At 43.3% G+C, this 26659-nt stretch overlaps 1 protein-coding gene across 3 annotated transcripts; it reads left to right on the plus strand.

Annotated features, from left to right (window-relative positions):
• The first annotated feature begins 20650 nt into the window (after nucleotides 1-20650).
• On the plus strand, nucleotides 20651-26369 carry cibar1 (CBY1 interacting BAR domain containing 1). Of its 3 annotated transcripts, none has more exons than XM_020050147.3 (9): nucleotides 20651-20926; nucleotides 21215-21449; nucleotides 21669-21737; nucleotides 22107-22208; nucleotides 22487-22537; nucleotides 22670-22774; nucleotides 22908-23021; nucleotides 24978-25097; nucleotides 25479-26369. In XM_020050147.3, the coding sequence occupies exons 1-9, from the start codon at nucleotides 20874-20876 to the stop codon at nucleotides 25584-25586; spliced, it is 957 nt and encodes a 318-aa protein (XP_019905706.1). In that variant the 5' UTR covers nucleotides 20651-20873; the 3' UTR covers nucleotides 25587-26369. The 3 variants fall into 3 exon arrangements, with proteins under 3 accessions (XP_019905706.1, XP_012990891.1, XP_019905707.1); XM_013135437.4 differs by having other exon boundaries at nucleotides 22487-22492; XM_020050148.3 differs by lacking the exon at nucleotides 24978-25097.
• The last annotated feature ends 290 nt before the right edge of the window (nucleotides 26370-26659 follow it).

Raw genomic sequence — 26659 nt, forward strand, 5'->3', positions numbered from 1 at the left:
CTGAGACCACAGAAGCCCAGGCCTAACGACTGATTTATATCGTCATCCGTATTAGAAACCATTGCCATTCAACAAATGTTTCAGATATCAAAACCAGCAAACTCAGAAATATTTGATGAAGAGCTGAATACAGACTTTACCCACAAATTGTACAAATCTAGACGAGCTGTTACATCACTCTCCCACCCAAAGGCAGTGACGTCTCTAACCTTTCATAACAAAGTCCTAATCTAGAAAGACATTACTAAATCAGGCTAAATCAAAGAGAACTATTTGACACAATGAAGTGCCAACCAAATGGCTAAGATTTGTGGGGTGTTGTGTTGTTGTGGGGTGTTGTGTTGTGGGGTGTAGTGTAATATTGTGTGGTGTTGTATTGTAGGGTGTTGTGTAATATTGTGTTGTATTGTGGGGTGTTGTGTTATGGGGTGTTGTGTTATGGGGTGTTGTGTTGTATTGTGGGGTGTTGTAATGTATTGTGGGGTGTTGTGTTGTATTGTGGGGTGTTGTATTGTATTGTGGGGTGTTGTGTAATATTGAGGGGTGTTGTAATGTATTGCGTTGTGTTGTATTGTGGGGTGTTGTGTAATTTTGTAGGGTGTTGTAATGTTTTGTGGGGTGTTGTAATGTATTGTGTTGTGTTGTATTTTTGTTTGTTGTGTTGTATTGCGGGGTGGTGTGTTGTTGTGGGGTGTTGTAATGTATTGTGTTGTGTTGTATTGTGGGGAGTTTTGTTGTATTGTGGGGTTTTGTATTGTAATGTATTATGTTGTATTTTACTGTGTTGTATTGTGTGGTATTGAATTGTATCATGTTTTATGTACTGTGTTGTATTGTGTGGTATTGAATTGTATCATGTTTTATTGTACTGTGTTGTATTGTGTGGTATTGTATTGTATCATGTTTTATTGTACTGTGTTGTATTGTGTGGTATTGTATTGTATCATGTTTTATTGTACTGTGTTGTATTGTGTGGTATTGTATTGTATCATGTTTTATTGTACTGTGTTGTATTGTGTGGTATTGTATTGTATCATGTTTTATTGTACTGTGTTGTATTGTGTGGTATTGTATTGTATCATGTTCTATTGTACTGTGTTGTATTGTGTGGTATTGTATTGTATCATGTTTTATTGTACTGTGTTGTATTGTGTGGTATTGTATTGTATCATGTTTTATTGTACTGTGTGGTATTGTATTGTATCATGTTTTATTGTACTGTGTGCTGTTGTTTTGTACTCTGTTGTGTTTTCTCTTCTATGTCATGACTACAGCAGCTTCATAACTGAACCATATGCTTTGTGATCGTGATGCCGGGTGTATCTCTTATATGATCTGGGACAGCTGAATTATTGAAGACACCATCAAGCACGTTGTGTGAGGGTGTGTGTGTGTGTGTTCGTGTGTGTGTGTGTGTGTGTGTCTGATTGGAATATGGCAGCCAGCCCAGTCTCTAAGCCTCTCATACACTCCGAACGGGACAACTTCAAACACCTTTTCTGTGCATTTAGTGTAATGAACAATGCTGTAATTGAGATTGCCTAATTACCCAATTTAAAGATAATTAATATGATCCTAATTAGCATATGTAAATGAGCCCATTGCATAATTGAGAATCCCTGTTTTGAATTAGATGGCTTTAAAATGAACCCGTCCGTGCTGCTGGGATGTGATCAAAGCATGCTGTATGATTGATGCAGCGTTAAAACAGTCAGATGTTGACGGGGGTTTATAAATCCACTCTCCATACTGATGATGCGTTAAAACACCCAGTCAGATGTGGACCGGTTAATGGATCTCTGCTCTACAATTCTGATGGTGGAACAGGATGAGATTCTGAAAATTATAGTGATATTTGAAGGCTTTCACAGAATCAGGCATTTATCTGTAAGTCTACTGTAGGCCCACAAAATAAAAGACACTGTAACTACCGTTTTTACCATCATTCTGGTGATTAATAATGGTAACAATCATCATCACAATTACTGCAGATATTTCACAAAGACTAAAATGAAAAAAAATCTACATCCCCTTGTGGATTCCACTCGATCCTCACCCAAAATTAGGATCGTTTAGTATACCATCACCTGTAACAATGGGCAACAGATGTGTTTGTGGTGGCATGGCAACAAGGAAGAGGTTGTATCTGCGGTGGCATGGTAACAAGAAAGAGGTTAATTGTCTCTGTGCTGGCATAGCAACAAGGAACAGGTTGTCTCAGTGGCAGCATGGCACAGGGTGTTTTAGGGGTGGCATGGCATGACCCTGTGTCCCTGATCAGTGTCCCTATTTGTTCCTCCTTCCCTTATGTGTTTGTTGGTCATTGTTTGTTCTGTTTATATATTTGTTCCTGTGTCGTGTTTTGTTCCTTTATGAAAGTCCTCCGTTCTCCATGAGCAACTGTCCTGTGCCCCTCCACTGGATGTGAGTGTAAGAACATTTCACCGTGTGAGGAGCTTTTGCCAGCGTTCACGTTGGACAAAAAGTAGCAACTTGAATAGGACAACATTTTGTTTTAATTGGTGAAACCTTTTTGTGTCTCTGCAAGGGTGTGTGGGGAGGGTTGAGGTGATTCGGGCGCAGCTGGCCCCTGGGTAACCCAGTCGAAGGATTGTAAGGCAGGGGCAGGTGGAGGCCTGTTTCCCCTCTCCACCACATTATCCATTGTTGTACTGAACCTGTGGTCCATGTTGAATGAGTCAGACAAACGTACCCACCCCACCTCCTCCTCCTCCCCTTCTCTCCTTTTCTCATCTCCTACTCTCTGCCTCTACTCGCCTCCTCCTCTCTACCTGTACTCAACTCCTCTCTTCCTCTTATCTCCTTTCCTCCTCCTCTTATCACCTCCCCATCTACTTGGCTTCAAATCTACTAACTTCCTTCTGGTCTTCCCTCCTCCTCTCTACCTGTACGCAACTCCTCTCTTCCTCTGATCTCCTTCCTTCCTCCTCTCCTCCCACCCGTCTGCTTGTCTTTCCCAGCCCTGTCAGTTTCCTCTCTGACATCAGCCAAATGGCCCCTCCCATTCTGCCGTGTCAGCGGCTGCCCTGGCAACCCAAGCCCATCACATCTCTGTCAACTCTGGATAGGCAATGTGTTCTGTACTTCTTGCTCCTCTCTGTCCCTCATTTCGGATATCCACCTGCCCACAGGGCTTCTGTAGGTTGAGGGGGACCCTCTGTCTCAGACCTGGAACTCGTTCAGGCCATTTCTTCTCATGAGGTGTTATCTGTTTCAATGCATGGATCAGAAGAATGTATATGTAGGCCAGAGAAGGATGGACACTGCGGTGACTCACGGCCCTCTGACTCCAGCATGACTCCCTCCACTGAGAACCTGAAAGACCCAGTACTGTGTGGATCTCTCCTGGACCCCTGTCCAGTCGATACTATTGGGAATGTATTGTAGAGTACAGGGTGAGTAGTGTACTATGAACAGGAGGTAGCAACACGTTCCAAAAACCTTGGGACAGGGGCATGTTTAACCACTGTGTTGCATCACTTCTTTTAACAACATTCTGAAAGCCTTTGGGAACTGAGACCAATTGTGGTAATATTGAAAGTGAAAAGAATTTCCATTTTTGCTTCAAATAGAATTTTAGCTGCTCAACAGTTCAGGGTCTCGTTTGTCACTTCATAATCTGCCAAAAGATTTCAACGGGAGACCGGTCTGGACTGCAGGCAGGCCTGTTTAGCACCCCGACACTTTAACTACTGAGCCATACTGTTTTAATATGTATAGAATGTGGTTTGGCATTGTCCTGCTGAAATAAGCAAGGCCTTCCCTGATGTCTGGATGGCAGCAAATGTTGCTCCAAAACCTATATATGTTGTTCAGCATTTTTTCACTCCTCAGTCCATTTTAAATTAGTTCAGGCCCAGAGAAGGCAGCGGCAGTTTTCGATCTTGTTTATATAGCGGGGAGAACAAGTATTTGATACACTGCCGATTTTGCAGGTTTTCCTACTTACTTAGAAGTCTGTAATTTCAACTTCAACTGTGAGAGACGGAATCTAAAACAAAAATCCAGAAAATCACATTAATTTGCATTTTTTGCATGACATAAGTATTTGATCACCTACCAACCAGTAAGAATTCTGGCTCTCACAGACCTGTTAGTTTTTCTTTAAGAAGCCCTCCTGTTCTCCACTCAGTACCTGTATTAACTGCACCTGTTTGAACTTGTTACCTGTATAAAAGACACCTGTCCACACATTCAATCAAAAAGACTCCAACCTCTCCACAATGGCCAAGACCAGAGAGCTGTGTAAGGACATCAGGGAGAAAATTGTAGACCTGCACGAGGCTGGGATGGGCTACAGGACAATAGGCAAGCAGCTTGGTGAGAAGGCAACAACTGTTGGCGCAATTATTAGAAAATCGAAGAAGTTCAAGATGACGGTCAATCTCCCTCGGTCTGGGGCTCCATGCAAGATCTCACCTCATGGGGCATCAATGATCATGAGGAAGGTGAGGGATCAGCCTAGAACTACATGGGAGGACCTGGTCAATGACCTGAAGAGAGCTGGGACCACAGTCTCAAAGAAAACCATCAGTAACACACTACGCCGTCATGGATAAAAATCCTGCAGCGCACGCAAGGTCCCCCTGCTCAAGCCAGCGCATATTCAGGCCAGTCTGAAGTTTGCCAATGACCATCTGGATGATCCAGAGGAGGAATGGGAGAAGGTCATGTGGTCTGATGAGACAAAAATAGAGCTTTTTGGTCTAAACTCCACTTGCCGTGTTTGGAGGAAGAAGAAGGATGAGTACAACCCCAAGAACTCCATCCCAACCGTGAAGCATGGAGGTGGAAACATCATTCTTTGGGGATGCTTTTCTGCAAAGGGGACAGGACGACTGCACCGTATTGAGAGGAGGATGGATGGGACCATGTATCGCGAGATCTTGGCCAACAACCTCCTTCACTCAGTAAGAGCATTGAAGATGGGTCTTCCAGGATGACAACGACCCGAAACACAAAGCCAGGGCAACTAAGGAGTGGCTCCTTAAGAAGCATCTCAAGGCCCTGGAGTGGCCTAGCCAGTCTCCAGACCTGAACCCAATAGAAAATCTTTGGAGGGAGCTGAAAGTCCGTATTGCCCAACGACAGCCCTGAAACCTGAAGGATCTGGAGGAGGTCTGTATGGAGGAGTGGGCCAAATTCCCTGCTGCATTGTGTGCAAACCTGGTCAAGAACTACAGGAAACGTATGATCTCTGTAATTGCAAACAAAGGTTTCTGTACCAAATATTAAGTTCTGCTTATCTGATGTATCAAAAACTTATGTCATGCAATAAAATGCAAATTAATTACTTAAAAATAACACAATGTGATTTTCTGGATTTATGTTTTAGATTCCGTCACTCAGAGTTGAAGAGTACCTATGATAAAAATTACAGACTACATGCTTTGTAATTACAGACTACATGCTTTGTAAGTGGAAAAACCTGCAAAATCGGCAGTGTATCAAATACTTGTTCTCCACACTGTACAACAATATACATCTCTAATGTATATAACACTTTACATCTCTAATATATACAGGAGTATACATCTCTAATATATATATAACACTTTACATCTCCAATATATACAACAGTATATATCTCTAACATATGTAACACTATACATCTCTAATATACACAGCAGTATACATCTCAAATATATATAACACTATACACCTCTGAAATATACAACTGTATACATCTGTAATACATATATAACACTATACACCTTTAATATATACAACTGTATACATTTCTAATATATATAACAGTTTATATCTCAAAGAAGCACATTGCCTACCTGGGGAACAGAATGAGAAGGTAATAAAATAAATTGTCCGCCTCATGATTAAGGCGCGGGAAAGGGGGGTTCATCAATCACATGAAAAGCTCATACACACACACACACACACATACACACACCCACACACACACACCAACATCCTAACATACACAGACCCACACACACACACACATACACACATACACACACCCACACACACACACACACCGACATCCTAACATACACACACCCACACACACACACACACACCGACATCCTAACATACACAGACCCACACACACACACCGACATCCTAACACACACACACACACACCGACATCCTAACACACACACACACACACCGACATCCTAACATACACCCACACAAGCGCACATATGCACACTTTCTGTCTCTCCACAGATTCTATGGGTCCCGTAACATGAGTCAAATACGACCTACGATAAATGACTGGATATTAGGCTAATGGGGAGGGGGCCTAGTAGAGAATGACCAATTACATTGGCTGGGCATCACACCCAGGAAATCCCACCCATTAAGTTGTGGCCTGTCTGTCACATCCACTTCTAGAAATGTGACTGTTATCTGCCTCCCTGTGTTGATAGGACCTGTCTCCACCAAGCTGACATCTGATGGACCCTGCTGAGGAGCAGTGGCTGAAACAGTGACAGACAGCAACCGACAGCAACAGCCTCTGAGGCATAAAACTCCACAGCGGAGTTGGTCTCCGTACACTACAGAGACCGATGATATCATACAGCATGTGTGGTATATAGAACTCAAAGACTCCTATTCTCTATTGAAGACTCAGCCCTAATCCTTATATAAGACTAAGCCCTATTCAATTTAAAAGACTCAGCCCTATTCCCTATATAAGACTCTACCATATTCCCTATATAAGACCTAGCCCTATTTCTTATATAAGTGTTGAAATTCAAAACTACTGTTGTTTGCTCTTTGGGGTTTAAGGGCGAGTGTCTCTGTAAAAGCACTTTGTGACAACTGCTGTTGTAAAAAGGGCTTTAGGAATACATTTGATTGATTGATAAGACTCAGCCCCATTCAATATAAAAGACTATGCCCTATTGCCTATATATTTCATTAATTTAGACCAGGGCCATAGAGAAACAGGCTGAAAATAATCATCTGAGAAATGTTTCTATTGTTAAAAATTGAAAAGAGGCTCCAACCCATCAGATTTGTTGACATTATATTATAGGTGAGGTGATTAAGACGTGCTCCTCTGTCGAATAGAGACTGACCGAGACACCCTGCTAGGCAACGCTAATGTACTGCAATTCAATCACCAGGTTCATGTATCTATCCAGCGGCGCTTTCATCTATCAATGATCATCAAGACAACCCAGTAGCAAAGCCCGAGGCAGAAAGCCTTAGTTATTCTTCAGTACACACTCAAAAGCCCATCACCACAAGCCCCAGGGAACAGTCACTGATGTGCAATGCATTATGGGCCGGGTCCATCTCTGAGAATGAAATACTAAACCGTCTTTGGTATTTAAAAAACACTAATGCGTCAGTTTCCCAGTCATGAAGAGGTTTGATGTTTTGTTCCAATGGAAGGTATTGACAACAGAATGCAGATGAAACAGCAGCTGAACAGATACAGGAAACAGGCAAAACACCAGGTGGATTCCTTGGTTTTGTCCCTGTGGGTTGGTGTGCTGTGATGGTGGAGAGGAAGTGTTTCTCTGTTTCTCTGGTCAGGACAGCTTGAAGGGACCTTTGTGCAGCTAGTGAACTGATGGGGGGGGGGGGTTAGAAAAGGCAAGAACTAGAGAGAGGGACATAGAAAGAAAACAAGACAGTTTGAGAGAGACTGAGAGAGAGTGAGAGAGAGAGAGACAGACAGAAATGAAAGCCCAGAGCCCCATCTGTTTCAGTGTAATGACTGTGCTATTTGGATGGAGGAGAGGTTTGTCTGTAGCATCTGGTCTCTCTTCCCTCTGACCTTTTAGCTTTCCTCCTCTTGCCATCTGACAGATGTGTCAACTCCATTATTTCAAAAGGCCCTGAATAAATAACCCGTCCTGAGCACAGATAACCCAAAGCATCAACAAAATTGATGGGTCGTACACACTGATGCAAACACATTGGCTGACACACACATACCCACACGCACACACACACCCACACACATATATACAGGCACACAAACACACACAGACACACACACACACACAAACACACACATGCAGAAAAATAAACAGTTAAAATGCCAGCACTCTTCTACATTTCACACACAAAAACACCAGCTCACGCGTACATATGTCAGAGGTGAGGTCCGTGTTGTTCACCTGTTTCTCCTCCCCTCTCTTCACATACCAGCTGTCATTAAATACCTGTCGAGTTGCTTCGGGAGGTTTTCACTCAGTTAAATGACGGACTGAAATGACAGACTTTCTGGGCCAGTTTTGCGGACACAGGTTTAGCCATTTTGTTGATCTGAATGTTTAGCGCTGGACTACGCTTAGTCCGCGTCCGTGAAACCGGCTTGTAGTCACATTTTAGTAATTTAAATATTTCTATGAAATAATGAATATTCAGACAACCTCTTACCTCCCATCGTGGGCAGAACCTAAATGTGTTGTCCACTTACTTTTTGTCCAACGCTTTAGTACACGGATAAAAACTCATACTTTGTCAAATTAAAAAAGATGAGAAATGAACTCAGCTTTAGCCCACCTCTGTCCTAGTTGAGCCCTGCTTTGGTCCTGCTTTAGCCCAGCTATAGACCAGCTTAAGCCCAACTATAGCCTGACCCGGCTGCCAGGAGGGACTCAGCTGGAGCCTCTGAATGTAATCCTGGGCTGCGCTCCAAATAGCACCATGTTCCCTATATAGTGCCCTCCTGTTCTACGGGCCCTGGTCAAATGTAGGGCACTAAAAAGGAAATAGGGTACATTTAGGACATGGCTTCGCTCTATCGCAGAACCCCCAGCTGACAGAGGAGATAAAGCCTGGGTTTGGGCTAATTGACTCAGTGAGTGATTGGAGGACAGTGAAGGGGGCACAGTAATCAGACCTGCTCTGATACAGGTTGATGGCTCCACAAATAGTTTCATAAATGGATGAAGGAGCAGGTGGCTGTTTCCTCCCAGCCATCTAAGACCCTTCCTGTGCTGTATCTGGAAGAAACAAGTGGCAGTGTGTATGTGTGTGTGTGTGTGTGGACAGTGTGATCCAGGTCTATATGTACATGTTGAGTTCCAAAGTACATATTTGGAAACAAAACTGGTTCCCATACATATTTCCTGATTCGAGAAAATGTGTTTATGAGGATAAGGTTAGCATTGGGTAAAGGGCTGTGGGATAGAGAATGTGGATTTCTGGGTTTCAGGTCCCCACAGGTTTAGAAACCAAAGTGAGGACCAGTTTTTAATGTAACTTTTTAAGTGAAGACATTTAGTCATTAATGTAAAACATAATCTGAGGTTATTCCCCCAATGGGGAATCAGAGAGACAATTCTTCTCTGGGTCATGAATGTAACAGAGAATCAGAGAGACAATTCTTCTCTGGGTCATGAATGTAACAGAGAATCAGAGAGACAGTTTGTTTTCATGTCATTAATGTAACAGAGAATCCGAGAGACTGTTCGTTTCCAGGTTATTAATGTAACAGAGAATCAGAGAGACAGTTCATTTCCAGGTCATTAACGTAACAGAGAATCAGAGAGACAGTTCTTCTCCGGGTCATTAATGTAACAGGGAATCAGAGAGACAGATCTTTCCATGTCTTTAAAGTAACAGAGAATCAGAGAGACAGTTCATTTCCAGGTCATTAACGTAACAGAGAATCAGAGAGACAGTTCTTCTCCGGGTCATTAATGTAACAGGGAATCAGAGAGACAGATCTTTCCATGTCTTTAAAGTAACAGAGAATCAGAGAGACAGTTTATTCTCCGGGTCATTAACGTAACAGAGAATCAGAGAGACAGTTCTTCTCCGGGTCATTAATGTAACAGAGAATCAGAGAGACAGTTCATTCTCCGGGTCATTAATGTAACAGAGAATCCTCCAACACCTACCAGTCCCACTGTCACCTTGCTTTCATCTACCAATTCAATTTAGCTGTATGGGAATGTGCTCAATGGCTTTCGTTAGCATTAATAGCGTTGTTGGACTCAGTGAGAGATCACCTCAAGCTGCACCCCTTTTAAGGCGCATTTCCAGTTCCCATGCCAAGTGACAGCGTGTGCTCCAAATTGTACCCTATCTATCCACCTTTAAACGGGGTCAGAATAAATGCACTATATTGGGAATTAGGGTGCCATATCTGTCTCAGCCTCTGTGATTTATACATCACATTAGCAGCGCTCTCTTCCCAGCTTCATGGCGGTGTGATGGTCATCCGACTGCTCCGGCGGCCACCTGCACTCCTCCAGGTTTTTCTTTTAACAACAACAACAAACTCCCATTAGGGGACGTGGGTCAGTGTCTCCGTCAGTGATGTGATGGAGGACGACATTGTACAGCTGTGTGCCGCGTGGGGAGAAAAGAGGTGCATATTGAACCGGCACTCCACAGCGTCCCGGGTTCATGTGTGTTTCTGGAACCGGATGCATATTTCAGGAGGCATGGAACGGTACAATGACTAATTGTGGCGTAGCGGCCTGGGGAAAGCCTCATCCCTTTGTTTTTGAGGTCAGCATCTCATCCTCCTTTCAGAATGACTGAGAGGCCTGGATCCTGAGGGGGTGGTGGATGGACAACACCAGCCTGGCATGTTGTGGTACAATGTCTTCACTTCAACATACAGTGGGGAGAACAAGTATTTGATACACTGCCGATTTTGCCGGTTTTCCCACTTACAAAGCATGTAGAAGTCTGTAAAATTATCATAGATACTCTTCAACTGTGAGTGACGGAATCTAAAACATAAATCCAGAAAATCACATTGAATGATTTTTAAGTAATTAATTTGTATTTTATTGCATGACATAAGTATTTGATACATCAGATAAGCAGAACTGAATATTTGGAACAGAATCCTTTGTTTGCAATTACAGAGATCATACATTTCCTGTAGTTCTTGACTAGGTTCGCACACACTGCAACAGGGATTTTGGCCCACTCCTCCATACAGACCTTCTCCAGTTCCTTCTGATTTCAGGGCTGTCGCTGGGCAATACAGACTTTCAGCTCCCTCCTTTCTATTGGGTTCAGGTCTGGAGACTGGCTAGGCCACTCCAGGACCTTGAGATGCTTCTTAAGGAGCCACTCCTTAGTTGCCCTGGCTGTGTGTTTCGGGTTGTTGTCATGCTGGAAGACCCAGCCACGACCCATCTTCAATGCTCTTACTGAGGGAAGGAGGTTGTTGGCCAAGATCTCGCGATACATGGTCCCATCCATCCTCCCCTCAATACGGTGCAGTCGTCCTGTCCCCTTTGCAGAGTTTAGACCAAAAAGCTCTATTTTTGTCTCATCAGACCACATGACCTTCTCCCATTCCTCCTCTGGATCATCCAGATGGTCAGTGGCAAACTTCAGACAGGCCTGGACATGCGCTGGCTTGAGCAGGGGGAACTTGCGTGTGCTGCAGGATTTTTATCCATGACGGCGTAGTGTGTTACTAATGGTTTTCTTTGAGACTGTGGTCCCAGCTCTCTTCAAGTCATTGACCAGGTCCTCCCGTGTAGTTCTGGGCTGATCCCTCACCTTCCTCATGATCATTGATGCCCCACGAGGTGAGATCTTGCATGGAGTCCCAGAACGAGGGAGATTGACCATCATTTTGAACTTCTTCCATTTTCTAATAATTGCGCCAACAGTCGTTGCCTTCTCACCAAGCTGCTTGTCTATTGTCCTGTAGCCCATCCCAGCCTTGTGCAGGTCTACAATTTATCCCTGATGTCCTTACACAGCTCTCTGGTCTTGGCCATTGTGGAGAGGTTGGAGTCTGTTTGATTGAGTGTGTAATACAGGTAACGAGTGGAGAACAGGAGTGCTTCTTAAAGAAAAACTAACAGAAATTCAACACTACTGTTGTTTGCTTCTTGGGGTTTAAGGCCGGGTGTCCCTGGAAAAGCAACTGCTGTTGTAAAAAGGGCTTTATAAATACATTTGATTGATTGACTGAGAGCCGGAATTCTTACTGGTTGGTAGAGGGTCAAATACTTATGGCATGCAATAAAATGCTAAATAATTATTTAAAAATCATACAACGTGATTTTCTGTACATATGATAAACATTTCAGACCTCTACATGCTTTCTATGTAGGAAAACCTGCAAAATCAGCAATGTATCAAATACTTGTTCTCCCCACTGTATTTATTATCAATCTGACCTCCCAAACTATAATCTCGTACTGATGCTAGTCAACGTCAATAGGTTGGTTAAAAGGACCACATACAGTTCATTTTTGTGTACCAATGTATTTAAACTGCATATTTCACAAGACAGGTGATCAGTCATTGTGATCAATCCCCTGAGATGAAGCCTTAACCTCTGCTGAATAGACTAAAATGGTCGACGCTTCATGAGGCCCATAACTCCTTTCAGAAAAACCTGAAAGGGTCTCACCTTTATTTGCTTTATTTCCCTTTTCATTCTTTCCACAGGGGATTTTCAGATCCACTTTGAATAACATCTGTGTTGAGTTTAGGCCGTGGTCAGGATAACATCCTGCATCAGCGTCTCGATAACCGCTTGAATCCCATCAGGACAAAGTGACACACGTGCATCAATTCCCATCAGACATTTATCGGTGGCTAAATATTGGCAACGTTATTGATACGTTTCACCTTGTCCTAGAGACATTTACACATTTAATGAAATGTAGAGGCAGGCTGAACCTAGATGAAACACAGACCTTATATGAAGTACATGAATCCCCCATGGAAGAAATTAACGGTGGACTAACACAAGGTTTTGCTGCAAGGTATTATGGGGAATATTTCTTTCCATGTAGGAAGGTCACAGGGGTCACTTTTGTGCATTTTCTTTTCTTTAAAGGGTAGAGCTCAAAAATACTCCCAGAAAGGATGGTTCTGTGTGAAAGGCTGAAGGAATTAATAAAAAAAGATAAATAAAACAAAAGATGCCTGACATAATGCATTGAGATTGGGTGGATTATTGTGGATTGTTAAAATTTCAGATGAGAAAACATATTGTTCTGCAAGGAGACCAGAACATTCCTGTACTATTCCTCTATGAAACTGTGATTTGATGGAGACGTGAAAAATGAATGGATGGAGATGGACGGCTAGTTGGTTAATTGACCTTTATTGGGCCTTCTGGTTCATTTGAGTAAGGATATTAAATTAGCTTGATAAATCAGGACCACAGCCTTGCCACCCTTTTTAACATCACCCCATAACTTTCATTACCACCCTGATTTAGCACTGCTCTTCATCAACTACCTCTCAGCCTCTTCATTGGCATGGACGTTAAAGCAGAGGAGAGGGACAGACTTGATTCAGGCATAACCCCTACTGTACCAGCACTCCTCATCACCCTTTATGACCCTCTGGAAATGCCTTACAATCAGCCTGGGGCTCAAATTACACACTATTCCCAAGGTAGTGCACCACTTTAGACCAGGGCCCCTTGGCCCACAGGCCGTGTCTGTTCTGTTCCATGAGAATGTTTATGACTCAAACATGGGACTAATGACTCAAAAAATTGGCAGCAGGAGAGGGACATGGTACAGGGGGGAAATAGGGAGCACTAGTGCCATCTTGTGGCAAGTGCATGTAGTCCTGTATAACACTAGCCATAACACTGTGGTCATGATGACACTGTGGTCATGATAACACTGTGGTCATGATAACACTGTGGTCATGATAACAGTAATCATGATAACACTGTGTTCATGATAATAGTATAGCCACGATAACAGGGGAGCCATGATGACACTGTGGTCATGATAACAGTATAGCCACAATAACAGTGTAGCCATGATAACACTGTGGTCATGATAACAGTATAGCCACGATAACACTGTAGCCATGATAACACTGTGGTTATGAGAACAGTAATCATGATAACACTGTGGTCATGATAACAGTATAGCCATGACAAAAGTGTAGCCATGATAACACTGTGGTTATGATAACAGTAATCATGATAACACTGTGGTCATGATAACACTGTGGTTATGATAACAGTAATCATGATAACACTATGGCCATGATAACACTGTAGCTATAACACTGTGGTCATGATAACACTATGGCCATGATAACATTGTAGCCATGATAACACTGTAGCCAAGATAACACAGTGGTCATGAAACCCTGTGGTCATAATAACACTGTGGGCATAATAACATTATAGTCATGATAACACTGTAGCCAAGATAACACAGTGGTCATGAAACCCTGTAGTCATAATAACACTGTGGGCATAATAACATTATAGTCATGATAACACTGTAGCCAAGATAACGCTGTACTCATGATAACACTGTGGTCAATATATCACTGGCAATGATAACACTGTGGCCATGGTAACACGGTGGTCATGGTAACACTGTAGCCATGATAACAAGGTGGTCATGGTAACACTGTGGTCATAATAACACTGTAGTCATGATAACATTTTGGCAACTCTCCTCTCCTAAACCCCCAAGTGGGCCGTGTCTTTTGTGACACCATAGCACCATAGTCCCTGTACAGTGCCCTACTGTTCACAGGCCTTTGGTCAAGTAGATGAATCTTCACTTTGGGAAGGGGGTTGGGTGTTGTTCATTGTATTAATATTTATGGCTGAATCGACACCACACAAAGCCACTGTCCTGGCCATCTGGGCTATGGATGCTGGAGGTAATGAATGGGTTTTATTTGCGAGTCAGTGATACATCATAACTTTACCCTTCTCTAGGGCTCTCGGAATCTCACCCTTTCTCCCAGTTAACCTCCCCCACTACTCCCCCCACCCCACTACTCCTCCCCACACCCCACTACTCCTCCCCACACCTAACTACTCCTCCCCAAACCTAAGTACTCCCCCCCCCCACCCCACTACCCCCCCCCACCCCACTACTCCTCCCCACACCCCACTACTCCTCCCCACACCTAACTACTCTCCCCACACCTAACTACTCCCCCCCACCCCACTACTCCTCCCCACACCTAACTACTTCCCCCCCCACCCCACTACTCCTCCCCACACCTAACTACTCCTCCCCACACCTAACTACTCCTCCCCACACCTAACTACTCCCCCCCCACCCCACTACTCCTCCCCACACCTAACTACTCCCCCCCCCCCACCCCACTACTCCTCCCCACAAGCACCCACACCCCCTTTTCATTCCAGGTATTTAATCGTGTAATAAAGAAGGAGGTTCAGAAATCCCCCCATCCAGAATACCCAGTGAGGGCAAGGGAGCGTTTTAGAGAGGAGAGAGAGATCCAAATCAAACACAACACCTGCTCTTTACTGCTTTTGTGAGGAATGCAGGGAAAATTGGAGCTCAGAATTAAAATATCCTGAGATTTCAAGTGGTAACTGCTATAGGTGTAAATGCAATAGGTAAACTGTTTCTCTAAGTGGTCCAGCTAATTTGACAACATTTTAAAATACTGCCTCTGTCTCAGTAAGATTTTATGGAGGGTGGGTGGAGGAGAATGGAGTGGTGGGTGGAGGCAGGGAGGATGGAGTGGGGCTGGAGGGTGGGTGGAGGAGAATGGAGTGGGGCTGGAGGGTGGGTGGAGGTTGGACGCCAGGCTGTGTCAGGCCTTTTGTGTCCTTTCCAGGGATGAAGACATCCGTGGCAATGTAACTGCTTTACACAGAGCCTCTCTGTGTCTCTTAGAATCCCTCCAAACCGTGTGTCCCTTCATCCACAACACAAACATCAGCGCCATCGTTGAGTTCGCCTGAAGCGCCACGCAGTGCCCCTGGAGGGGGCCTCCATCGTCCATCCAGCCTGGTTTAATGATTTACGTTTGGAGCTGGTTTGTCCTCAGAGATTGTCGGGCCAGAAGACCATGTCTGTGCTCCAAATGGAACCACGTGCCCTATGTGGCCCACTACTTCTGACCCGGGCACATCGTTTTGCAGTGAACCGCCAACGCTCTGCCCAGAGAACCGGGTCCCGTTCGGGACGTGTCCTGTGTGACTGACTGGTGTTATTGCCTTTCTGGGAATCAATTATGCTAACAGTCTGTAATGAAGGCACTTGAGGGAACCAGGGCTGCACTCTGGGTAATTTCATCAATTTTCCCAATTTGCATATCGATGACATAAGGACAGTGGCTACTTTCATGGCCATGATGAAGGACCTTCCAAACACATAATGTCCTCTCTCACTCTTTCTCTCTGTCCCTCCCTCCCTCTCTCTCTCTCTTTCTCTCTCTCTCCCTCTCTCTCCCTCTCTCGCTCTCCCTCTCTCTCTCTCTCTCTCTCGCTCTCTCTCTCTGCCAACCCCCGCTACACCAACCCCCCCCCCCCCCCCCCCCCCCCCCCCCCAACTACACACAAATTACTCTTAAGGACTCTCCTGACTGTCTGTGTTTGGGTAGTATGAAGTCATCTTCAATTAGCCGGTGTTCTGATGGCAGCTGGACCGGGTCCAGGGCTCTCTCCCCGAGGGTTCTGTTGGATGCTGTGTACCAGCAAGGCCAAGCTTTTACAGGGAAGAGGTTAACGTGCATTAAAGATGCTCTCAGCTGGTTGAGTCAGTGCAAGGTCTGTCGGGCAGCACTCATGCCCGCTGAAATGCATTAAGGTAAATCGCCTCGACCACAAAAACAGATAATGTCATACAGCAGCGTTCCAATGAAGCGACAGCTACAGACTGACTATTAATGTTTCATCTGGGATTTAGTGCCCTCTCCATGACACTACACAAAAACCTGTCCATCAAGATAGCTTTCAAAACCCTGACCTGAAGAACAACACCGCTGTCTTCAGCCAGAACATAGTGCTTTTTGGGAAACTCCACTTAAAAAGGCATGTCAAACAGAAACCCGAGACTGCAACACAGGGGAGACAGGTGGGAGACTGAAGACGGAAGGAGGTTCTCTGTCCCGAGCTGGACACATCTAGAGACCCACAGCAAGGTCCCTCTCCCTGGGCACAATGTGTCTGACCTTTGCCCTCTCATCTGCAGCACCGCATTTGACCTTTCCCCTCTGCAGCTTATGTATCATTCAAGTTCACAGAGGAGGACTCTGGTTTCAGGCTGTAGGTTCACATTGCCATATTCAACACAGGAGGGGCCTGACAAACAACATGCAACAGATAAACAGATAAAAACACAAACCATTCATCCCTTGTCTTCTCCTTCAGAACTTCGGCTTAATCACATTACTGTCAGCCAGGAGCAGAATCCAGGAACAAATCGTTGGGTAGTTACCATACCAGTGGGAGTGGCTGTATTTCATCATTCAAATCAGACAAATAGAAACACTATTTTCATCTCACAGCAATACCAAACAACAGCAGACAACATAGCTTTGATTTCCAATTATTTCCCATTGATATGGCCCCAATCCAAAGGAAGCATAATTTCAATAGGATTTGAAATAATGTTTCATAAAACTGTAATTCAAATGACGTTTTAATTCCACTCATTATATTTACTTTGACAGCATACTGATGGTTTTTGCGAATGCACTTGAAACTACCAAGCTCTAAAAATGTTCTGGATTGATTGGCCTTCATGTCTTAAAGTAATGATGGTCTGTTGTTTCTCTTTGGTTATTTAGGCTGTTCTAGACATAATATAGACTACTACAGTACAGACATAATGATGGTCTTCTGTATGCCAACCCTACCTTGTCACAACACAACCGATTGGCTCAGACGCATTAAGAAGAAAGACATTTCTAAAATGCTCTTTTAACAAGGCACACCTGTTAATTGAAATTCCAGGTGACTACCTCATAAAATTGTTTGAGAGAATGCAAATTGTGTGCAAATCTGTCACCAAGGCAAAGGGTGGCTCCTTTGAATAATCTGCAATATGAAATTGATTTAGATTTTTTTTAACACTTTTTTCTTTACTACACATATGTTATTTCATAGTTGCAATGTCTTCACTATAATCTTTCAAAGTGGAAAATACCAAAAATAATGAAACACCTGTCAATGAGTAGGTGTGTCCAAACTTTTGAGTGGTACTGTGTCCCAAACATTCAGGGAGAGCCCTTCTTCCAGAAGGGCCACTGTGTACAGTATGTGCAGAGCAGACACACACACACACACACACACACACACACACACACACACACACACACATTGTGTCACTGCAGCAGGCGCAGAGCAGAACAGAGGGCTTCCTGTGAACACAAAGCACTAGCTAGCAGGGATCTGTGTGGAAGCAACCCGCTCACTGCTAATTGGTGTTTTTGTAATAACACCATCTGCTCTGTAGTCACACTAACACAGTCTCCATGCAGAAAGACAGCAGCTAGCTACTTTCTCCTGAATACATTTACATACCAGCCAAGACAAATAATCCACCAGCACCGCTATGCAGCCCCCAGGGTTAGTTAAAGACCTCCTTGGGTGATGTTGGTTCCGTTCCTGTGTCGAAAACAGACATACCAAATATGCATACCAGAGTGTAAACAAATAGATTTTAAAGCAAAATAGTGGGTTTAAATAGGAGGTCACTAAAGGAGTTGGTCTCATGGGAGTTGGTGATGTCATCCACTTCTCCCTCACAATGGGGCAGCAATAAAGAAAACTATACTTGGTGGACCTTTGGACCTAGTGTGCCATTTGTTAAGGAATCCCGGCATTAGAGGAGGTGAGAAGGAGACTGGAATACCACTATAAACGTATTCTCCTTATAAACAATGGCACAGGGGTGGAAAGAGAAGCAAACGTTTACTTCATTAGCAAAGGGGTGGAGAGGAATGCAATAACAGTTTTTATTAGCACAAAGTTGGAAAGAGAAGCAGAATATGTGTTCAATAGCAGGTTTCTGCTTTTCAGATTTGTCTTAAATATATTAGACAGCTACAGTCAGTCTAGGTTAAATAAAGTTTTAGAGATATTTTTTTTGCTGTAGTGTTCCTCGTTTGTTCGCTGTTCTCTGTAGCTGATTGTTAAGGCAGGACTGAAACGTTTGGACGCACCTTTTCACAGAAGGAAACACAAGTAAGAATCAACGACAGCGGAAGCCTGCCCTCCAGTGGACACCTGACATCATTACAGTAAAACACAATATGGCCAATGGGACAACTGATCGTTTTCCAATAAGTAACAGGAGCTGAAAGGGTAAAACAAATTTAAAAAGAAAAAAGTAATGTATCCTGTTCACCACAGATAAATATACCATGGAACTCTCCCTCCATCAGTCTTGACCCGCTGGGTTCTGTCTGTGACCCTGTATTTGCTAATTTAGTGATTGAGACAGATCAGTCAAAACCATGAGCTACACAAACCCACCTTCTCCGGTTTCTTCGGGAGGGCTGTCTTTCCACAATGTCAACTCGCGCATTTTGTTTCAATAGATTAGAAGAATCATCCGCCAAATTCAAATTGGCATCACCACAGTGTATTGTGTGTTTAGCACACCATCATTTGCGTTTAATGTGCAGCGATCAAATGTCCAAACGAAGGAAGAAAACCCAACCTACTTCTAATGGACTGCACCTGTGTGTTTCAGTGCTGCGTTTCCATGATATTCCCCTGGGAAAAATGAAACAAGCAACAATAGATTCAAGAGCAAATCAAGGTTATCAGGCACAACCTCACAACAACAGATCTGTCCTGACTGTCAGAGAGAAGATATCACAGCTGAATGGGATTCTGAACACAAAACACACACACACAAAACAACATAGAGGCAGAAAGGCAATCACACAGAAGGACACACACACACACACAGCTAAATGCATTGACCATGTTTTACACAGACAATCTGTTTCAGTGGAATCTCCCCTGCTTCAATCTCATGCATGATTAAGTTCGGTGATGAAGGTTTTTGGACATCCTCCACAGAGGCATAGAACCACCAGCTGGTGACATTCATGCGTTTGAAGCAGAGAAGGAGCGAATTACATTGAATCCCCATTAATTTCCATGATCACAAAGTCTGCTTTTGGCATAGCTTCAAATTAATAAAAAGGCCATGTTCTCTGCTGCAATGTGGACGATACAGCTGTTTTCCAGCCAGGGAGCCAGATGAGCCAGGTTCTGTCCTGTTACTTCGTCTCAGCATCTCAAACAAATATTTACTCTTTGGAACAACATTAATTTCCCTCCAAAATATAGAACCTATCGGCTACCAAGTACATTTAATTTGTAGCCCTCCCTCCTGGCCTAGGCCTTTGGACTCCAGATTATTCCCACCTGACATGCTGCAGTACAAGGGCCAGAGACTTGGGGATTAATTCTGCATTTCATTTCTTAGAAATGTATTAGAAACATCTAAACACAAACGCAAACATGTTACAGTAACTGTCATATGATGTATGTACATTCTAAGCAATTACGTTTAATTCATTTTATGAATTACATCTACTCGACAACATTATGGAATTCTATATAATAATCTGGAACTGCAGTTACTGTGCAGTAACCGTAGTGTATCTGTGGTATTTTAAACACTGTAATAGCAGTAATAAACAAATACATTTTACCAACAACTTCAAAAGGAGGTCACATATTTATAAATAGTACAACTGACATACGAATCAATACATAAAAAGGCAAAAAATACCTGTTAAAGCTGCAATAGGTAAATTGGTGAAAGAACCCGACAGACTGTTAGTCATCCATTTTTTTTTTCATGATAGCAAAGTAAAACAATCTGTGTATTTGTATACTTGTCTTACATTGGGCGTCTTTTATTTTGAAGGAAAACGTGAGGTCAAGGCTTGTTAATTTCCCATCATACTTTGCTTTACCGGAAACAAGAAACTCCATGGAAACGGCGCGCCACTTGGCGAGATTTACGAGCAAATTAATCGCGGACTGATCAGAGAGCAGTGGTTCAGTTGTTATCAAAACGCTACTGCCTGTAGTTGACTACTGTAGTTGACTAGTTAACTAGCTTACCTGCCTAGTTACTTGCCTCCTAAACGCTACTGTAGCTAGTTAACTAGCTTTTCTGCCTTGTAGCTTTTCTTCAATACTGGATCGCATGACCACTCTTTATTCTGCCGTTATGAGCCGAACTCCAGATGCAAGGGCTAGGTACAGACGCATTAAAGACGCATGTTCACAACTTGAGTGTTGCTAGTTAGCTAACTTAGTTAATGTTAAGAATCCGCTAGTTACTTTTGGTAACTATGTTATCTACCTAGCTATTGCATCCAGTTTTAGTTTGAAATCAATGACAGTGTCTCTATGCTAGTAAGCCAAGCTAGGTTAGTTCGCTACGTCGTAAACCATACAGTAACTAGCTAGTTATTAAGTTAGTAAAGTAGTTTAGCACGTATGCCAAGTATGCTACTAGCTAATATATGTATGTTCTTATCACAGAGACAGCCAGACCAAACAGATCCAACAAAGTATCACCAATGTGGAGAAGCACTTTGGAGAGATGTGCCAGCTGTTCGCAGCCTACGTGCGTAAAACGGCGAGGTTACGTGATAAAGCAGACCTACTAGTCAAAGAAATTCGCATCTATGCAGAAACAGAAACGCCACATCTGCAAAGAGGTATGAAACAGTTTGCAGACAACCTTGCCAAAGTTCAAGATTATCGTCAAGCAGAGGTAAGCCTAATGGACCAAAGAATTGCCTAGTCATTATCAATCAACAACCATATAGTGTGTGTGTCCCTAATGAATGCACCAGATATGGTTGTTGTTTGAAAATGTGAATAATTGTTATTTTTAATGATCTACTGCTAATCATTAGCCTTCCGTAGTGGAATATTCTGGTCACCTATCTCAGATCCTCCCAAGATGGTAAACTCAGACTTCTCATTGCAGGTGGAGAGACTTGAAGCCAAAGTTGTAGAGCCTTTGAAAAGCTATGGGAATGTTGTGAAGATTAAAAGGGTGAGGTACAGGAGGACTTCCCTTTGTCTGGCTTCCACATGCCACTTCTATTGGGGTAGCTGCTGTTTCAGATACGGGCCTCATCTTTTGTTTACGTTTTTAACTTGACCAACTTGACTTTCTTGCTGACTAATGCCAGGAAAGTAGTTTTAATCGTCTCGTGTGTGCATGAATTATCATGAAAAACATCGCTGGCTGCTTCTCTTGATTTTGTTGATTTGCCTTTCTTTCCACATGAGGGCAGTATACTATGCTCTCTAGGCCCTAAATCCATTGTAGTGCGTTGTTTTTAACCAGAGCTGTATTGTATACACACGTTTTAGGCGTTACGGTAGATAGTGCGCTAACCACCTTGTGATTGGCTGACAGGAGGACTTGAAGACCACCCAGAGTGCCAGAAACCGGGAGTATAAACAGATGCAGCAGCTGGAGAAGATGAGACAGAGAAACCCCTCTGACAGACAGACCATTGTATCCTGACCGGTGTAGTAGCTCTCTCACCTGCCGTTGTCATGTGTTAGGCGATGATAAAATGTCATAAAGGTGTGTGTGTCAGGGAGTGGAAGGGTAAAACCTGAACCCGTACAGGTAGATTGCTATCACTGCTACGTTTGTCCATTTAGAGAAGCTGTTCATTGCCTCTGACTCTGGGCCAGTGCTATTCAAGCCTCCTACTGTTTTTCAAAAGGAAAATAATACATTTGTACACATTGTTTGTTAATAGCTGATTTCCTTAATTCCTTGGACAGTCCCAGGTGTGTGCTGTCAGGTCTCTGGGCCTCTGGTACCGTATGACAATGGAAGTCCACTGCATTCATTTGACAGCATGATCTTACTCTGTCAAGCTGTTAGTCTGATGACACGTCTTTGGTCAAAACCAGATTATACAAATGATTTGAAGTGTATTTCGGTGTGTGTTGCCATGACTACAGGCGGAAAGTGACCTGCAGAGGGCAACGATGGATGCCGCGCGGACGACACGACAGCTGGAGGAGAACATAGACGTGTTCCAAAAGCATAAAATACAAGATATCAAGGTCTCTCTCCCCTTCTCATTCAAGAGAAATGGCATAAAATTAATTTATTCTGGCCATTGATTGTCTAGGTGCCCGTTGGTTCCTTTGTGCTCTACTGACAGCCTACACTGTCCACGTCCCCCCCCCCCAACAGAAGATCTTCGGGGAGTTTCTGACGGTGGAGATGTCATTCCATGCCAAGGCGTTGGAAGTGTACACCGCGGCTTTCCAGAACATCCAGGGCATAGATGAAGACGAGGATCTGGAGGTGGGGTAACAGTGGCGCCATGGTAACAGTCTGAAGCTATGATGATTTGGGATCCCCTGGCCTGTTTAAGTGCCAAGGAACCACATTTCAGGGGGTCCAGTGTGGGTCAACGCTATACTGCGTGAATGCAGACGGTGCTGCCCTGTCAGACAGTGGGCAGGTTTCTCTCCCCGCTTCCCCTCTCCAATCAGCAATTGTCTCAAACTGGGGTAAAAGTTTAATAAAAAAGTTATGTATAACTGATGGTATTCCCAGTATTCCCCGCAATATGAATGAATCAACAGCATTCTAAATATACTGACAGTAAGTTAAACTGAAAAAAACACCAAATGTTTCAAAAGCACCAAATGTTATCTGGAGACAGGAGGTGATTCCTTCCCAGGGTCGGTTTGTTCCGCTGGGCTCTGCCAAAGTCAGAGTAGAACTCCAGTTGTGATATTTGTCTTGCGGTAGTTGGCACCTTGATCATTTCCAAAACATTTTAAGAATCACTGCAGGAGAACACATTGGACAGATTCTGCAAAAGTAATTTTCAGTTTCACTTAAATCGTAAAAATGTGTTTTCTCCCTGTTGAATACCAAACAGCAATACAGTCTTGTTATTGGTTGGTTAGGAGCAGTTTGATGCCCTGACCAATAAGGTTTGAGCTGATTGACAGCCTGGCCAGTGTTGACTATATGAATCTTCTCAGTCATCATGCACTGAAAGCCTCTTGTCCTGCATTGTTTGTCCTCTTGCCTTTTCAGTGTTTTTGTAATGACTCACGTGTCATTCAAAAAATCTATTAAAATCAAATGACTCACCATCCATTGAAATCATCTATTCAAATCAAATGACTCACAATCCATTCAAGTTCAACAAAACGGGCCCTGCCTCACTGACTCACAACAAGCATCTGGCTGAACCTGATCAAAGGGCACATCCCAAATGGCACACAATTCCCTGGTATCCTATCTTCACACAGGGCTTTGCTTAAAGGCTGTGCACTAAATATGTAATAGTGTGCAGTTCAGGAAGTGACCTAGTGTAATGAAGGGCATTCAAACGGCTTTCACCTCACCCAGATGGGTGCTGAAGTGAAAAGACACAGTGGCTTCAGAGGAAATACTTTAACTTGTTGCTTAGATTTTTCAGTGATGTAATCAGATTGTCAGTTTGATTATGGTGGCTGCACGGTTTGCTCGATTGTTTGCCAAATATTTCTCATTGTGTGCCTTGTTTTTTTAGTTTTTTTTTTTATACGTGGTGGGGTTCAGCTACTTCTCCAGATGGAAGACAGTGAGTGACGAGTTGTCATCATCAAAACGGTTCTGTGCTCAGGGTAATTCGGCCTGTGTAGTAGTCAAATATGACCAGGGGATTACACAGCAGATTCTGTTGATTGTTGGTCAAATGTTCCAGTTACATAATGCATGTCTTAGCGCTGTTTGCCTGTCATTAGCTGCAGACTCCGGACCTGGTGGGGTACATTTGAACAGCCATGTTATAGCACTTCCTGTTTTGACCTGGTGGGGTACATTTAAACAGCCATGGTATAGCACTTCCTGTTTTGACCTGGTGGGGTACATTTGAACAGCCATGTTATAGCACTTCCTGTGTTGACCTTGTGGGGTACATTTGAACAGCCTTGGTATAGCACTTCCTGTTTTGACCTGGTGGGATACATTTGAACAGCCACGGTATAGCACTTCCTGTTTTGACCAGGTGGGGTACATTTGAACAGCCACGGTATAGCACTTCCTGTTTTGACCTGGTGGGGTACATTTGAACAGCCACGGTATAGCACTTCCTGTTTTGACCAGGTGGGGTACATTTGAACAGCCACGGTATAGCACTTCCTGTTTTGACCTGGTGGGGTACATTTGAACAGCCACGGTATAGCACTTCCTGTTTTGACCTGGTGGGGTACATTTGAACAGCCACGGTATAGCACTTCCTCCATCCTGTTTTGGCAGGTTTTCAGGAGTTTGCTGCACCCTCCTGAGTACCAGTCTCGTGTTGAAATAGTGCGCGCTAATTCCAAAACATCCCTTGATCGGACTTCATCTACCCTGAGTAGACCTGGGACCTTACAGGTGAGACACGGAGCTGATAAGGGTAATTTCTCAGGTTCAAGACTGATTCCTTTTGGTTGTTGGTGGTTTATTCGGTTTGTGGCCACAGTCTGCTGTAACGCAGTGTTGGTAGTAGGGACACAGTCAAAATGAAGCAAGCTCCAGCTCAATCATCTCCTGGTACACGGTTGAGTTGCTCTCCTGGTATGAGGTTGAGGCCAGTTTATTTGTTCTAAAATAAATGGAAAATTACTCATGTGGCCCCCGGTCAAAACTAGTGCACTATTTGTGCATTATGTTTCTATTTTGTGCAGACACATGCTAACCAGTTTTATTTATATTTGTCATAGTCATTTGAATGTTGGTTAGCATATTTACTTAAGGGCTGGCTGCTTTGTATAGCAATCGAGGACACCAAGCAGACAAAGGAGACGAGAGGAAGAAGATGAAGATGACGAAGAGGAAGAGGAAGATGATCTTGAAGATGTTACAGATGAGGAAGATGAATAGAGCTCTTTAGCTGTGTATCTTTTCATTCATCATTGAACTATAGAATACAGTGTATTCTTTGTGGCCATTAACTGATGTTCATACAACCTTTCCATATGATTCCCTGTTCCCTGCCTGGCGCCCTTCTGACCAGCAACCACAGGACTATGTACTTACCGTAAGACCTCAGGTCTGTATAGTCACTATAGGATCACAGGACTATGTACTTACCATAAGATCACAGGACTGTATAGTCACTATAGGATCACAGGACTATGTACTTACCGTAAGATCACAGGACTGTATAGTCACTATAGGATCACAGGACTATCTTGTCACTACTGGCGCCTCAGGACGATAAACTAGGGACAGTAGATTGTCTGGTCTAAGGTTTGGCAGTAGGTTTTGGGGATGTAGGTGTCATTTTGGAAGTGTACATAATATTTCTGTACATTTATTTTATCACAGCAGCCATGGTGAATTGTAGTTATTTTGGCTAATTATTTAGTTTACATAACAAACATTTTAATATCCAATTCATTGAAAGCTTTAAATGCAAACTGATTAAAGGGTTGTATGCCTCAGCCTTTGAAATGTGGCATTATTAACGTATAACCATTTGTAATGTGACAGTATTAATGTACCAACTTTTTTTAAATATGAAAGTGCCAAATGTACTGTATATTTGGTTTTGTGGTAATGTTGTCTGTTAAGCCTTGCAGAATAGTTAACTGTTTTAATTTTTTTATGGAATAAAGTCATTCCAAAGAATTCAACAATTTAATTCAAACACAAATCAAAAGAGTTATTATTACCTTGCAATGTTCTGCATTTTAGTCGGTAGCAGATTTCATATGATTAGTACATAGTGTTTCTCTAAGGACGCCCATGTTTAACATTTACTGGGCCAGCCTGGTTCAAATACATACTGCATAGTCACTGAACTAGCCTGGTTCAAATACATACTGCGTAGTCACTGAACTAGCCTGGTTCAAATACATACTGCGTAGTCACTGAACTAGCCTGGTTCAAATACATACTGCGTAGTCACTGAACTAGCCTGGTTCAAATACATACTGCGTAGTCACTGAACT

This window comes from Esox lucius, chromosome 10 (assembly GCF_011004845.1).
Source record: "Esox lucius isolate fEsoLuc1 chromosome 10, fEsoLuc1.pri, whole genome shotgun sequence".
NCBI classification, from domain to species: Eukaryota; Metazoa; Chordata; class Actinopteri; order Esociformes; family Esocidae; genus Esox; species Esox lucius.

What these genes read in the sequence shown, in the direction of transcription:
- cibar1 (XM_020050147.3), top strand. Translation starts at nt 20,874, where the DNA reads ATGACCACTCTTTATTCTGCCGTTATGAGCCGAACTCCAGATGCAAGG. An exon ending in ATAAAATACAAGATATCAAG is followed by an intron (nt 22,775 to 22,907) that starts GTCTCTCTCCCC and finishes CCCCCCCAACAG; the next exon opens with AAGATCTTCGGGGAGTTTCT. An exon ending in GTAGACCTGGGACCTTACAG is followed by an intron (nt 25,098 to 25,478) that starts GTGAGACACGGA and finishes TGCTTTGTATAG; the next exon opens with CAATCGAGGACACCAAGCAG.